Here is a 16,803-nt window from a genome sequence, read left to right as displayed (position 1 = left end):
TACTATTATAGGAAACCATTCAAGGCATCATGGGGAAACCAGCATGCAACTTGTCCAAGATGTTCATCTGAGCTGTTAAGAAAATTTACCTTCCTCTCAGTTGCAACAGTATGTGGGTATCATGAGCTCAGGGGAAAATGAGCTCCAACTCTGGATTCACTATTCACCCACCTACTGCAGATGACAACTGCAGGGTTTTAGCATCCTAGAAGGTGCCTGACTCAACCTTGAGCAGTATTTCAGGGATTCATAAGTTAAATAAGGGCAAGGCCCCTATTGTGTTCACCTCTCAGTACCTGATATGCAGCTCAGTCCCAGGCATGTGAATAAAAGAGGAAAGCATTCACTAAAAGCCTGTTGTTTTTGTTCTTCTTATTGTTCTTTGTTTTCCTGAAGTAATGCTTTGTAATCAGTGCCCAGATTTTGAATAACTGTCTAGAGTACCTGTTTACTATCTGATGTCATGTGCAAAGCCAACTTCTACCATTGTCCACGGGGATGTGGCAGGCACAGGCAGAAGATGAAGTTTAACAGAAGGAAAACAGCTCTAGGAATCAGCAGTATGCCACCTTCTTAGGAGGCAATCCCTTCCAAATCCTCCCTGTGCTTTTAAAGGTTGTTAGGATTTAGAAAACGAACATCCAACTAATAAGTCTTCCATAGGCGGAAAGGCTGTTCTGTGCCCCTGCCTCTGCTGGGTTGTGTCGTTCTGGCAGGGCACAGCAGCAGGGTGAATGTCTGAGCCTTTTACTTGTCAGCTGTACACACAGGGTTCTTGGTCTTGGGCTCCAGGTAGGGACAGCAGCTTAGGGTATTAGGGGTCAAGGGAGGTTGCAAATGCCTGTGGTCTCATAAATTTACAGCATCTAAGTCAAACTCATTGTGCTCTTATGGGGGAGGTAGTTAAAATCTTTGGTTGGAGGATATTTTTATTTTATTTTAATTAATTAATTAGTTAATATATTTATTTTTGTGGTTCTAGAGATTAAACCCAGGCATGCTAATGTTCTGCTACTGAGCTACACCCTCAGTCTGGAGGACATTTTTAAAGGTTAAGAGAAGAAGTATTTTAATGATTAGCAAATTCTGATTTTAAACATTCTCACAAATGCAGAAAATTTAAACTCAAATGTTAAAACAGCGATGACACAGTGAACAGGCAAAATTACCTTACTTTCTTTCCAAACAAGATAACTCTTCTGCAGAACTTTTTTCTAATCTTTCCATTCCCAGATGAGTTGATTTCTTTTAGATTATTTGTAGGATATTAGAGTTTAAATCAAGGATATTTATTTTCTAGTAGGGTAATTTAATTTTTAGGTCATTAGAATGGAAGTTATGTGTAAATAGCAAGTTAAAGGTATCTATAATTAATTTCTTCTTATCAAACAGCATTCTTATAGTAGACTTTAGAGACTAGAAATAGGGCTACCTGGAGGTAGGTTCATATGTACTTTAATCATTTTGTATTATTCACATTACTTTCATACTATTGGGGGACAGCATCAATGAACCATAAAGCTACTTTACTTGAACCACCATAGCTTTGAAATCACTGGGAAAGAATCATCTACATTTCAGTATGTTGTAAAATTTGGGGAGCATTTGTAAGTTCCTGGATTACAAGCACAGCAGACATCACCTCAAATGATAGACAAGTAACTATTAAAATATTGGTATGCTCAATTTTTAACTAGCACATAACAGTCAAATAGTTTTCACTTAGAAATCAGTTTTGCTTTTATGAAAGGAGTTGAACTTCTAAAAGTACAAATTGATAATAGATAATGAGTAGTAGAATAAAAGGATATTTCTGTCACCTCATCATGCAGAATTTTAAATGTAACATATAGCCAGCTGTGCCACATATTCACCATTTGTATCTTCTGTTTGTTCAAAGCAGAAAAAAAAAATAACTTGGCTGCTCTTTGAATTTCCCAATTATTTCTCAAGTTGGAACGAATTGCTACTCATAGAGAAAGCATTTTTCCCCATCTGCACAAATAGTAGCTTCTGTTAAAAGCTGAATTGTCAGTTAAAGAACCTCAAATTAATGTAGTTATTCAATCTTAAGAGAAGGTAGAATCATGTTTAAAACCTCGTAAGAAGACATGTTTCTTGAATATTCATTTTAATTATGAAATATGGTTAGCATCGCAGGGACATGGTTGCCACGGTGGGCTGTCAGCTCCACTTCAGCTTCCAAACCTAATATTGAATATCGAAAACATTGGGTCCCAAGAGAGCAGGGGCATATCAGGAGTTAACTCTTTATATTGAACTAATTTTGAGGCTTTACAGTCTTTAAATTTTCTTATTCTTAAGAAAATAACAGCATTGCATTTCTGTTTTCATCTATTCTACTCATCAGTTGCCTTCTAACAGAATTTTTGTTTATGTATTTATTTTCTGGTTACATGAAATGTATAATTCTCATCTCTGCAGCTTCCCTGAGCTTTTTTTCTGCCAGCTGCTGAGTTTAAAGTATGATTTTACTCTTGTGGAGCTCACCAGGAGGTGGCAGAGATAGGAAACAAAGTGGGTTATTCTTCTGAAATGGTTTCCTCAAAGAGAGGGTGATATGGGAAAGCATGAGATGGGTATTCCAATCAGCAAAAGAGAAGTTAGACACCTTGCCAGAGGAGTGGATGCTTGCATTTAATCTGACAGGAAGAGAAGGACTTTTCTAGGTGGGGGAAAACAAAGAGTGGACTGTTCATTACCTATTCTAATCCAAAGAAATAGAGTTAGAGAGAACATTTCAGAAAATCAGAATGCTAGAATCTTCTGGATCTTTTGTTTCAGACTAGAGATGAGCTGGGTGAGATAAGTGGAGTCAGATAATGAAGAATGACTTTGTCAATAAGAAGATCACATATTTAATTACTCAGATTAGGATTTGAAGGTGAAAGGGTCTCTTAATAATTTTCCCTAGGTCTGGGAGTATAGCTTAATGATAGAACACATACTTGATATGTGAAAGGCCCTGGGTTTAATCCCCAGCATCATAAAAGAAGAGGAAAAAAAATTACTCAAAGGTAGCAGTCAGGAACAGATGCTGCTAAGGGTAAATATGATATATGCTTTCTATTTGAAAACCAGTTAAGAAGTTTGTTCTTGAAAAAGGGTAGCAACATATCTGATTTGCTTTTAGAAGGATGATCTTGTGATTGGTAGTGTGGAGAAGGTGAAGATGAAGAGTAGGGTTTGTTTGGGAAAGTGATAAATTATGAGACCATCTGCCACAGGAGTGGTGAAAGGATAAATTTGAAAGGCATTAAGACAGGTAGAATGGTAGGACTTAGTGATCTTGGATTGCTTGTGTGGGGTGTGAGGGAGAAGAACGGTTCTGGGATGATTCTTGGAACTCTGCTGTAGGTATCTTAAGCGAACAATAGTCATTTGGTGAAGTTGAGAGTATAGAAAACATAAAGCTGAAGAGCATTTGTGGTATATGAAAATACATCCCTGCAATGAGATATGAGCTGGTGTGAAGTAAATTCTGATAATTAAGAGGCAGGCTCAAGAAGAATTATAACTTAGAAAGGTGACTGAGAAGTTGTGACCAAACGACAGGAGGCAAATGAGAAATAGATATGATGGCAGCCAGTGGAGAAGAGTTTTAGATGCCAGAGTCATGAGACTTTGAAGGTAGAAAGGTGTTGGTGACCCTTCCCTGAACAATTTTGGTGGCCTAATTCAGGCAGAAGATTGTTCGCAAACATACTTAAGGAATGAAGAGAGCAGATAGTCATTCCTTTGTATACTTTGAATGATGAGTTCATTGTGGTGTTGAAGATTTTTTTCTATCTCCACTTACTTAAACTACTTTGAACTCAGACTAGGAATAAATCAAATTTTTGTATGATTTTTTTCACCATCTCTTTCTGTGATATTTGTCATTCTTGTTAATTTAAAATCTGGAGTCCCCCCATCTCAATTTTTTAAGGAGAACATGTTGTTGTAACTATCTTTAAGTAGTTTGCTCCCAAACCTTATTTGGTGGGTTCATGTCTTCATAGCTTCTTGCAGGGATGAAACTGATGTGCTAGATAAAGATGATGTATTTAAGCTTTTGTCATCTGGACCAAAAATAGCAAAAAGGGTCCATGTTGTTTGTTTCTTCTTTTATTCAGCAGTGTTTATATAGCCCATGGTGGTAAATTCAACAGTGGAGAGCAGTTGTCACTGCTAAGGGAAGAGAAAGTTGGTCAGCAAAGAAGTTTTCACAAAGCAATTAAGTCAAGGAAGGGTGAATGAGTTCCCATTTGCTTTAGCCCCAGGAATTTCTTGGCAGCCTTGGGAAGAGCAATTGGCAGTAGAGGCAGCCATTGGCCCTGGTACAATGAGTGACATAGCGCCCTGGGGCCAAGGGGCAGTGAGTGGGTAGCTCTCCCAAGGAACTTGTTAAAACCCTTCCATCGTCTCTTGCTTTTCTTGAACCCATCTTGGGACTTTCAGGAAAGCTCTACAAAAGTTTTCTAGCTTTAAGATTGCTTATTATTAAATTCATTCCCTATCTTGAATCAAAGAAGAATTTAATGCTAGAGATGAAATCATACAGCAGCTGAGAAGGTTTGAGAGTTTAAAGAATGGGCCATTCTGGCTTTAAAGTAAGCCAGTGAGAAATTAATATTTTTGTTTTGTGGATTTCCAGAGTATGTATGATCAGGTGTGTTTTTCATAGACTAAGTCCAGATGGAGGTCTTGCCTGTCTTTAGGGTGGATCATCAATGGAGAGTAAAATAAGCAGTAAGGTGGACTTTTCCCAAGTATGAAAGAACAGACGTTTGCTTTTCACACATGGAATGTAAGTGCGGCTTGCTCGCTAACTGTGACTAAAGAGCATGAAGCTGCATTGGCAACCATGTGGGTGTTGGGATTGCTAACTAGTGGATCTCTGAAAGCAGGAAAATGAAATCCTGTCTTCTGTTTCTTATTCATTCCACCCTGTGTCCGTGGGGATGCAGCATTTGTGAAGGAATCAATTATCCATTTGTTAGTCAGAGGAGCCTTACAAATTATACATTAGCAGATTGATTTCTTAGGTTCACCGTTGGGGGACCGATAGCTTAAGGTGGGATGATGAGGAGTGTCAGGGGAAAAGAAGTTGCCACAAAGAACAGCATTAAAAGCAGCTTTGAAATGACTGTGAATTTATTCCTAATTGAAGAGCTGGCATAATCCATACTAAGTGTGTTTATTTCAAGCATTTTACATTAGGTAATTGATTATCACATGAGGTGTACATGTTGGTAATTTTGCCTTTTCTTTAAATTTAAGATCTTGAGACCACCTGTAGTGGACTTAAGGTATGCTGGTTCTCACCCCCTCCTGCTTACTCGGACTTCTTTTGTTTTTTATTCCATTAAGGAAACATTTTTGTATGTTCTATAGTGTCAGCTTGACATTATTGATTTTTGAACAAACTCTGTTGTATTGTCCAGAATTCCAAACATGTCTCCATTAGGAATAAAATTGTAGCTAATGGAAAATACAGCTGAGACCACTTTCTCTCTGGTCTTCTTTTCTTTGGTGCCTTTCCCTTTTCCACATCTACTCCAGTAACCCATCTTTGCAAACACAGGTCCCACATTGAATGTTTAGATATGACATTTTCTGCTCCTCAGCTGTTAGGGTAAAAGGTATAGAAAATCTGTCATTGAAGAAACACAGAATCTTGCACTGTCATGTTTCCCTCCAAGTTTGTGGACATCCTACAGCCTTTCTGTTGTGTCTTTGTTTCTAGTATATAGAAATGGCCCAAATATGTTAGGCATTTTGTTCCTGATTATGGGAGGAGTGATTACAGATGCCAGGCCAGTTTCAGGTACCACTGACATTAACAGTTGTGATATTGAAATTCTCTTTATTTATTTGTCCTTTATTAAATAATGTGGAACTTTATGTAAATGAAATATTCATAGTGATGGTACTCATATATCATTCAAAATAAAAATTTGTGAAATAGTGCCCTAGAATGATGGTTTTGAAAATTAATACTGATATTGGTTTCTTTATTTTTTAAATTAATGAATGTGCTACTTAACCATATTTTAAAAATATTTATCTTCTAATTACACACACACACACACACACACACACACACACAAATACTTGTAGAAAACAAAAACATAGAAAGGGCAACTTAATAATAATATCTCAGCACTCAGATAAAACCAGTGCTATCTACTTCAGTCACATGTGTGATATGAAAATATCTATAAGTAAGGTAATTTTGTAAACACTGGATCATACTTGAGTGAAGTTAGCCAAACTTCAAGGTTTGAAAATACAGCTCTCTAGATTGCCAAGTATACCCAACTGCAATTTCTGGGGATTCCCAAAACCCTCTTGATATTTATTTGGTAAAGGACACACTGAACTCACAGAAAGCAGTTACACTAATGTGATGTTATTACAGGGAAAGGATAAAATTTAAAAATCAGCCAAAGGGAGGAGAGAGCCCATAGACTATATCCTGGGATGGTTCTAGATACAAAGTTTCCATTGTCTTCAGAATGCGTTACCCTTCTGGCATAGTGAGCCAACCAGGGGGGATTTCCCATGCCTTGATGATCAAAATTTTTATTGAGGCTCTGTTACATGGGCAAGATGACAGGTTATCTGTGTGGTTGATATCAGCCTCAAGGTTGACTAATACCACCTTGACTCAAAATCCCACCCTGTAAATCATATGGTTGTTCTTTTTTGCATGACTAGTTTCCATTCTAAGACTTTGGGAGGTGGGCAGGTCCCCCTTCCCCGCCCCCAGTGTCAGGTAAGGCCAACTACCTGACTTAAACCTAAGACATTCCTATCACTTACGACAGGGATTACTTTCCAGAAGCCAAGGGAAAAAAACAGACTTCTCTCTGGACAAAGCCAAATTCTTTACAACATAGTACATTTTTTAAAATTATACTTTAACAGATTCCTTGCTGTTAGAAATTTAATTTTTATTTCTTAACATCTTACAAAAGAAAGCTATTGTGCATGTTTCATTGGTTATGAGGTGTGAAACGTTTTCTTGGTTGTGATACATGATGTATATCTTAAAGAAATTGATACGTTGCCAAATACCTTTTCAGAAACGTTTCAAGTTTGAATAACCATCATGAGTTTTAGAGACTGATTATTTTTGCACTTCATTGATCAAATTAGGTACTTAAAATTTTTTTTATTCCAAAGGTACAATATCTCATTGTTTTAGTTTTAGATACAGTATGTTATTAAAGTGAGTTGCAAGTGGAGTGTTTACTTGGTTTGATTTTCATGAGTAAAAAATTCAAATTTCTTCACAAATCACTAAAGAAAAATTTAAGTTGTGTAATAAACTATAAACTATAAATCTTTTTCAGTTTACATGATAAAAGGTAAATATTTTTAATCTGTAGTAACTTTCTATGACTCAACTTAAAAGTTAAATGGACATCTCAGTAGAGAATTATCTCTGTATTCATGCTTACCACCTTCAATTTAAGATGATATTTTGACTGATGTATTAACTAACTTCTTTCTCCAGTTGGTTTAAAATAGTCCAAGAAATAGAAGATATTTGTACTTTGACCTCAAAATAGAGAGGGAAGTAGACATAGTACATAGTCTTGTGCTAAATGTCTCACTTTCTAAACAAGTCAATGTGATTGTATTGATTTTGTGAGAGACATAAATCAAGTATAATTTATAATAATTTAAGGGTAGTCACTAATAAAATAAAAGTAGAATGAACATTTATTTCCTGGTTATAAAAGAGAAAAGAATCTGAGTATTATTGCAAAAGAATAAAAGTGAAATAGGAAAACATAATTCTGAAATCTCTGAAATAATGTAGTAACTAAAGAAGCGCTAAATGGATCAGATACCTTTAAAAAAGAACAGCCTCTGCATTGGACATATTACATCAGAAAGATGTGAGGAAATATACATCATAAAAAGCCAAACAAAAATTGAGCCTGTTGGCAATAGAAACAGAATAAAAAGTAGAGTTTAAAGCAAAAGAACATTAGCCAGCAGAAGGCATATTGTATTGATTTTGTGTACAAGTTAAAAGGAAAGTATACCAGTTAAACCCTTTGATACACCAAATTATGGAGCATTTAGTATAAACACCAAACTTCATTTTAAATTGAAGGAGAAATAGACAACTATAATGGTAGAAGTTTTTAAATGTACAACATGTTTTTAATTAGTCTGATAGATGAAGAAAACAGTAAAAAAAATAGAGAAATTAAATAATACAAATAACATGGTTTTAAAAATGTGCATTTAGCCAGAAATGAAGAATATGAATTATTTTAAAGCTATGATATCTTAGGTTACAAAGAATGTTCTAGTCATCTTTTTCACTGTTGTGACCAAAAGACTTGACAAGAACACTTTTAAGGAGAAAAAGTTTATTTTGGGGCTCACAGTTTCAGAGGTCTCAGTTCATACAAGCCCAGCTCAATTCCTTGGGGCTTTAGGTATGGCAGAACATCATGGCAGAAGAGTTTGCAGAGGAAAGCAGCCAGGGACATGGCACCAGAAAGCAGAGAGAGCTCGGCTCAACAAGGACAAACTATATACCCCAAAGTACACCTCCAGGAACCCACCTCCTCTAGCCACTCCTCTAGTAACTGTAGCCTGCCTACAGTTACTACCCAGTTAATCCCTATCAGGTGATTAATACGCTGATTATGTTAAGACTAATCCAATCATATCCTGATCCAATCATGACCTCTAAACTTTCTTGCATTGTCTCATACATTAGTTTTTGGAGGATACCTCGTATCTAAACCATAATGAAGAGACATCATCAAATTTTTTAGAAATAAATATATGAACCACATTCTGTAACCACAGTGCAATCACACTAGATTTTTTTTTTTTTCTTGGTGGTGCTAGGGATCAAATTAAGGCCTCGCTAGGCAATTGCTCTACAACTGAGCTAAAAAATCCCTAACCCTCAGAATTAATTAATTGCAAGGGTAAGTAAGGGGTCTGAGATTGCAACTCAGTGGTAGAGCGCTTGCCTTGCATATGTGAGGCACTGGGTTCAACAATTCTTAGCACTGCGTATAAAGCAATGAATAAAAGTCCATCAACTAAAAAAAATATTTTTTAAAAAAGTTAAATAAGCAGATACAGTAGTCCTCCATTATTCATGATTTTGTTCTTCTGTGGTCAACTGTCCAAAAAAAAAAAAAAATGAAGTGGAACTTACTAGAGAAAAACAGTTTATAATTTTTAAATTGATCATTGTTCTGAGTAGTGTGATAAAATTTCCTGATATCTCATTGCCGGTGTGAACCATTCCTTTAGCTAGCATATCCTTGTCGTTTATGCTACCTGCCTGTTAGACACTTAGTAGCTGTTTTGGGTATCAGATCCTCTCTTTCATTACCAGTGTTTATAAATAGGATTTGGTAGCCACTGGATGTCTTAAACTGAACAGATAAGGGGATTATTGTGACAGCCACATCCTTGGAAACGAAACAGAATAAAATGACTTCTCAAAACAGAAGTAATTATTATAATTACATATTATTTTCTGGTCTTGGTTTTGTGGCCGGTGATAAATGGGAAAGTATCATCCACAAATTCTGCACAAATAGACCTGGTAGCCCTTCCTGACCACAGTTTTCTCTCTTCCTTAGAGACAATCACTATATTGACCTTTATAGTAATAACTTTAGATTTTCTTATTTTGTTATACAACTTGTACGTGCTCCCCCACATATATAATATTGTTTTGTCTATTTTGTATGTTATATTAACTGGACTGTGTTATGCATGTCAGGAAGGAGGAAAGGATATTTACTGTCATTGCTATTCTTAGAATAAAATTGTCAAAGAAGTTAAGACCTAAAGGGCAAAGTATAAAACTTTGTTCAGAGACATTGAATAAAATCTAAATACATGATGAAATGTTCCATGTTTATGGATTAGAAAAATTGGTGTCATTAAGATAACAAAAGGTGAGGTCTCAACAGTCTATTAGTAAGTTCAGTACAATTTATTTGCTAACTGCTGGTAAATACCCTTTATGAGACTGAGGAATTTTTCCCCTCACATGCTAGGAGTTTTTACTATGAATGAGTATTAAATTCCATTAAAAACTTTCTACATTCATTGAGATGACCTATGTTTTTTGTCTTTTATTAATGTAGAAAATTGTACTGACTGGGCATGTTGATACACATCTGTAATCGCAGTGACTTGGGAGGTTGAACACGAAGATCCCAAGTTTGAGGCCAACCTAGGCAGCAGTGAGACCCTTTTTCAAAATAAAGTTTCAAAATAAAGAGCTGGGGATGTAGTTCAGTGGTACTTTACCACTGGGTTTAATTCCCAGTGCTATACACATACACACACACACATACACTGATATTTCTGTGTTAAACCAGATTTTTATTTCTGGGATAAAATTGACTTTCTAAATAGTTTTTTTGGAATTTTTTCTTTTGTTTTCTGGAGAACAAATGAGAAATTATTCCAGGCATAAGATAAACAAATGCAAAGGCCCTAAGGCTGATGAAACAGTGAATGGTCATCATAATTGTAGTAGAGAGAAGGAGAGGGAAAGGCCGTAGGCCAGAAGTTGGAGGGGAGGGCTGGAGCCAGATCATTTATGACTGTAGGTCATACTAAAAAGTTTGTCTTTTTTTCTCGAGATGGAAGGTCATTGAAGAGTTTTAAGCAAAGGAGTGGCATCTTATGAACCAGTTAACAGTGTCCTGGGAGAGTTAGGGCAGGATAAGGTTGACTAGTGAGGAGACCATTATGATAATCTATACAGGAACGGTAGTGATTTGGACCAGGATAGCAACTTAGGGGTAGTGAAGTATGATAAAGTCTTGATAAATTTTGTCTGAAGAGGTGATAGAATTTCTGACAGTTCTAGTAGAGAATGGGAAAGAAAGATAGGAGACAGAAATGACCCAAGTTGTTTGTCTTGGGCAACTGGACAATGTAGAAGTCATTAACTGAGATGGGGAGCACATCAGAAAGAGCCCCTTCCCAAGGAAATAGGGAGATCTTAGGTTTTGCTACACTTTAGGTGAAATGCCCTTTAGGCATCCAAGTACAGATGTAATATACAGTCAGGTATTGGTCTGGAATAGGGAGAGATAAGGTCTGTAGATATAAATTTAAGAGTCATTTCATTGCCTGCACAAGAATACCAACATTGCATATAGATGTTAAAGAGGAGAGCTACAAAGACAAAACTATTAGATATGGAAATCAGGAGAGGAGGAATATCTAGCAAAACAGACTGAGACAGAGCAGCCAAAATTTAAAAGAAAAAACAGACAAATATGGTGTCATGGAAGTAAAGAGAAGGGAATATCAGTGTATTATATGTTCCATTTGGATTAAGTAAGTTATAATTCAACAGTGACCATTATCTTTGACAGTTTTGGGTCATTTTATCTTAAAATTCACATGGAAGAATGAATATTTGATAAAGCCAAGCAAAATAGGAAAAACTGTGAGAGGAACTCACCTTACTAGATATTGGGACATGCTATATATAATCTCAGTAATTAAATTGAGGTTGAATTAATACAAAGATGGACAGAGACAATACTTGAAAATGCAGGAAGTTTTCTCTGTATATGAATATTTATTATATGATAAACTGTTCTCTTCAGGAGTAGATCAGGATAGATTGTTTAATAAATGGGGCTGGCCCAACTGAATATCCATTTGGAAGAAAATAAAATGAATCCCAAAAGGATTTAAACCTTAAATATAATAAATAAAGCAGTAACCATCTTGGGAAAAAAGGAGAACACAAATAAAATGTCTGGGTGAATATAAAACAAAATATATGTTAATAGAAAAATAATGAGCCAACACTTTAGAGGAGAGCAGATCAATTGACCAATAGACTAAGAAAAACACTTAAGTATATTAGTAGTCAGGGAAATGAATCAATGAATATTGATCATTGGCAGAAAAATAAGTTTAAAAAATCTGTTACTAGCAGAGATATTAGGAAAAGGGGATTCTCATACTTTGAAGGTAGGTTTTTTTTCCTGTAATATTACTGATGTGATGGTATCATTTTCTGTTCAGGGAGAGGCATGTTATAATAAAAAGCTTAGTTTATTTGTTCTTAGAATACCATTGTGTGGCTTAGCCACTTAGTACCCTGGCTTTAGACCACTTACATGAAATTTTGAAGCCTCATTTTCCCAGTGAGATGCAGATCACCATCCTTAGCTGATCACTTGTCTTCTAAGGCAAAATGTCAGATAATATGTGATTTGGAAAATGTTAGGACAGACCCTGAATCTTTCAGCAATAGAGTCCAAGAGCAAATACATAACTTTTGATGTGTGTAAAGAAAGAAAAGTTGCTTAAATATAACTTGCAGTTAAAAAAAAAGGGGGGGGTGTCTCATGATGAAGACTTGATTTCACATGAATAGAATCATAGTGAATAGGACAGAAATTAGACTACATGCGCCTATTGTAATTTGAAACATATAACAGGTTGCTAATTAAAGTACAGTCGGAGGTATGTGGGATTTACACTTGACAAGAGTAAAATGGACATTAAACTGTTTGGTATACATAAGGTCAGAATGAGGGAACTATTGACAGAAGATATGCAATTTGAGGAATCCTTTATCCAAAGACTTCTCAACCAGAAGTCAGCAATAATATTCACTGATTTTGACTTCTATCAGAAAACTTCACCACTATGAATATTTTAGTAAGTAAATAGTTGAATACTTGGTGAACTAGAAAACTATTAAAAATGTTTAAAATACAATTGAACATTTTTAGAAAATGCATCCAAAAGTAGAATGTCTGGTTCTTGTACTCATAGATTTTGAAATTGTTCCCAAAACAATGGAAAATAAAATTAATGTCAATTACACCTAATGATTTTCCACAGAAAGTACTTAGCAAATATTATAAATGCAGACTTGGCTAAGTAATTTGTAGAGCAACAAATAGTGGTGAACAAAATTTTATTGACATACTCACTTTTATTTTGGTTTTAGTTTGTTTTATTCTCTTAACGAATTTTGTTTAGAAAAGATGTTTAAACATATAAGAGTATATAGAATATAAGAGATTAAAAAGACATACAGTGTATAAGAAGTAACATTTTAGCTAGTACTTTAAATATACAAAAGTAGAAAATCTGGAAAACTTTGGGTTTCTGCATTTATTACAGGTCAATGAAACAAAGGTGTATTTTACTGTATTCAATAATTAAAACAAATATGCATTGAACTAATAAATAACTTTTATCACTTAAATTTTACAAAGAGCAAAGAAATTTGATTATAAAGCGATGTTTTCCTGAAGTTTTACATGTCCTTTTTGTTTCTTTTTTATAGAGTCCTGTGAAGATAAATCAGATTAGCCTAGATGAAAGTGGAGAACACATGGGCGTGTGTTCAGAGGATGGCAAGGTACGGTGAAGACAGGGTCCTGCTGAAGTTCCTGATCCAGCACTGAGTGCTGTGATTTTATCCAACCCAGGTGATCGGAAATGCACTGCACTTACTATATACCTGCATTAGGAGAACCTTGATTATTCTTTTTGAGTATTGGACTTGCTTCCGATTGCTTATAATTAAAGTAAAATATATTTTGCACAAATGTGCCTTAGGAAAAGTAATTACAAGAATGTCAATAATATAACTAGTATTAAGCTGATTAACAGCTATGGCAGGGTGACGTGTCACCTTAATCATTACTGCTGTGCCACTTATACCTCAGTGAGTAGTCTGCAGTTCCTGCAAGACAGTAGCTTAATGCCTTTCTGCCATAAATCCACAAAATTGGATTTTGTGGACATGATTTCTGTAGGCTGGTGGTTTTCATTTTCACACACAAGTTATGAATGTTTCTCTTGAATTATAGAATCTTTTGATAAGCAATCATAGTTTATCAGAAGAATAAAGTGTCTTACAATGGCCACATTAAATAAATGTAAAATCAATATATGTACAGTTTTCTAAAAACCTGGCACCCACTTCCTCGACCGAGGACATACATCATTTGTGCAGTGTATAACTAACAATTATCAGTGCTTCTTGCTGATGTTGAGCTGTGACATTTAGTGGTTGTGGTGATTGATTTTCCACTTATAAAAATGTCTTTTTTGTTTTTAAGTCGATGGAAGTCTTTTCTAATGTTGGTTTGCAATGATAAAATTCTAATGCACAGTGTATTTAAGCTACTTTTCTACAATAACAGTTTTAAGAAGAGAATGCATTAAGAATCATTATAGAACCTTACGTATTCCCTACCGAATAGAGATTTCCTAATCTAATTTGTATTTTTTATGTGCTCTAAATTCAGTGGGCCATTAAGATGAGTAAATTAAGAACAATATACTCAGTATAAAAGAGTTATACCCATTTGTATCTGTTAACAATGTTATACCTATTAATCTGTTAATAAAAGCAACATGAAATCCTTTTGACATACAAAAAGGCATTTTGTATATTGAAATCTAATGTTGCCCAGAATCTTTTGAAACAGTAATTGGAATACTAGTGCTTTTCAAAAAGCACCGTCAAATTTTCCAGTACTTTGTGAAATCCTGAGATGAACATAGCTGTCAGAGGGGAAAGAGGGGGAGTTAGTTTGTATAGAAATTGAGAAGAATCATCCACACAATATTTTTATGTTCATGTATTTGCAAAGAAAGTTAATTTTCATTTTGTTTTCTTAAATGCAAAGAATTTTTTCCAGACTGATACCAGTTTAATTTGGTGAACGAGAATATTTGTTTTTAATTGCAAATAGTGTTTTTGCTAAGATACTTTAGGAATTTTCAGAGCTTTAAATGTTGAAGAATTACTATGAAAATGGAATATTTTAACTACTCCATCTGGTGCATAAGGAGGTGACCTCGAGATATCTCATGGTACCCTTGTTAGCAGACACCTCTGTTTGCCTATTTTAGTAAAATTTATGACTGCCATATTTTCATATAGACTCATGATGTATTTTAAAGAATGGTTTTCTCACATATTTTATTAGCATTAATAGAAAAGTAAATCTTAGAGTGCATATGTTTATGTTAGCCAGCTCTTACCATAGGTTAATGGGCATTGTGAAAATTGAGAAACCAATACAGAATGATATGGTAAATGGTTAGTGATGATTAAAACTAAAGATGTTTACAAAGATAAACCTCAGATATCCAGTCCTAATGCATCTTTAAATGACTATTGTGAGCTTTCTTGAATATATTAAGATTCCTAAGCAAATAGTTATTTATCTTTATTTCAGAGATAACCTTTGATATATGCATTCAGTTTTGAAGTCATATTTCTAGCAGTTGGTTAAAATTTACCCTGTTTGCTCACTGGGGCTCATTTCTTTTTTCCTCCATGACTTCTCTGTAGTTGGGTTCTAAATTTTGAAGCACACATACACATGTATCTTGTGGGTATGTATCTACATGTGTATTCAGTTTTGTTTTACTGACATCAATTAATCATAGGTAACTTTCAGGATAAACACATACAAGTCTTGCATATGTTCCCTTCAATATTATAAAATTCTGGGTCAAAATATTTTCTCTACAAATTTTGGACGTGTTACTGTCATTTTTTCTGACACTTTATAGACATGTAGACATGCGTGATGCAGCCTACCTTTGTTCTTTTATAAACTGTCAAAAAATTTTCTTTTGTCTGGCCTTGGAGCTTGACTATTATTATTATTATTAATTATATAACATAATAATATTAATATAGTAATTAATATGTAAATAATAAGCAATAATAAATGGTTCTTGTAATTCATTTGGATACGTTATGTCTAGTTCTGGTCTCTTTTCACTAATTTTGTTTGGAACATAGTAAATCCTTTTGATCCATACACTAAAGTATTGTTTTCATTTCAGGAAAGTTTACTTCAGTTATAATTTTAATTATTACTTCAGTTCCATTTGTTTTCAGTTCTTCAAAGAAATTCAATAATACAAGGTGGGAGGCAGTATTGCTCAGAGGCCAAGCGCAAAACTCTGTTCAGCTGTTTGGGCTGGCATTCCTCCTCTACTACCATGAGGTGTGTGCATTGCCTGGCTTCCCAATTCTGTCCTTGCCTCAACTGAGCAGTGGGTGCAAAAGGAGGCCTTCATGGGAATGTCATGAGATGTCACTCAGTTACACATCAACCTTTTTGACCATTTATATCCTAACCCTTTGCAGGCTAGCCTCTTCCCCTCTCCCATTATTGTACCTAACTTTTTCCATGCAAAAGTCTGAATGGATAAGTACTATTAACCCTTCTCTTTTTGAAAATACGCAGATTGTAAGAAGGATTGGTCATATTATATAATACCTCACATTCACACTTTGTTCTCTCATTGGTTTTATCCTTCCATTTATCTGTAGTCAGGGACAGATTCTCTACTCATTTATTACCTTTGCTAATTCGCTTTTCTTCCAGTGTCAGTTTTGTTCCTTATTGCTTTGTGGAATAGATGTTTATTTTATTTTGCATTTTTAATTTTCTAGAAATCTGTCTCCTAGCTCTATTTTCATATCAACCTGATACATAAATTTTTTACCATTATTAATTCAGTTTTTAATTTTTTAAATTTTTAAAAATTATTTTTACTTAGCTTTTAATTTTTTACAGACTGCATTTTGATTCATTGTACACAAATGGGGTACATAATTTCGTTTCTGTGGTTATACACAATGCAGATTCATACCATTTGTGTAATCATACATGTATATAGGTCAATGATGTCTGTCTCATTCCACCGTTTTTCATACCCCCTCCCTCTCATTTTCTTCTACATATTCTAAAGTTCCCCCATTATTCTCTC

At 34.8% G+C, this 16,803-nt stretch overlaps 1 protein-coding gene across 2 annotated transcripts in view; it reads left to right on the top strand.

The window, feature by feature from the left end:
* The window catches only part of VPS41 (VPS41 subunit of HOPS complex), a 161,762-nt gene that overhangs the window by 52,509 nt on the left and 92,450 nt on the right, over positions 1-16,803 (top strand). For both annotated transcript variants that reach the window (XM_079151749.1, XM_079151750.1), the window contains one exon: positions 13,343-13,417. In XM_079151749.1, coding sequence (XP_079007875.1) covers positions 13,343-13,417 — 75 coding nt within the window. The remainder of the gene's footprint in view (positions 1-13,342; positions 13,418-16,803) is intronic.

The sequence above is a fragment of the Sciurus vulgaris genome (assembly GCF_902686455.1).
Source record: "Sciurus vulgaris genome assembly, chromosome: 8".
Taxonomy (NCBI): Eukaryota; Metazoa; Chordata; class Mammalia; order Rodentia; family Sciuridae; genus Sciurus; species Sciurus vulgaris.
This window is presented reverse-complemented; position numbering and strand designations above follow the sequence as displayed.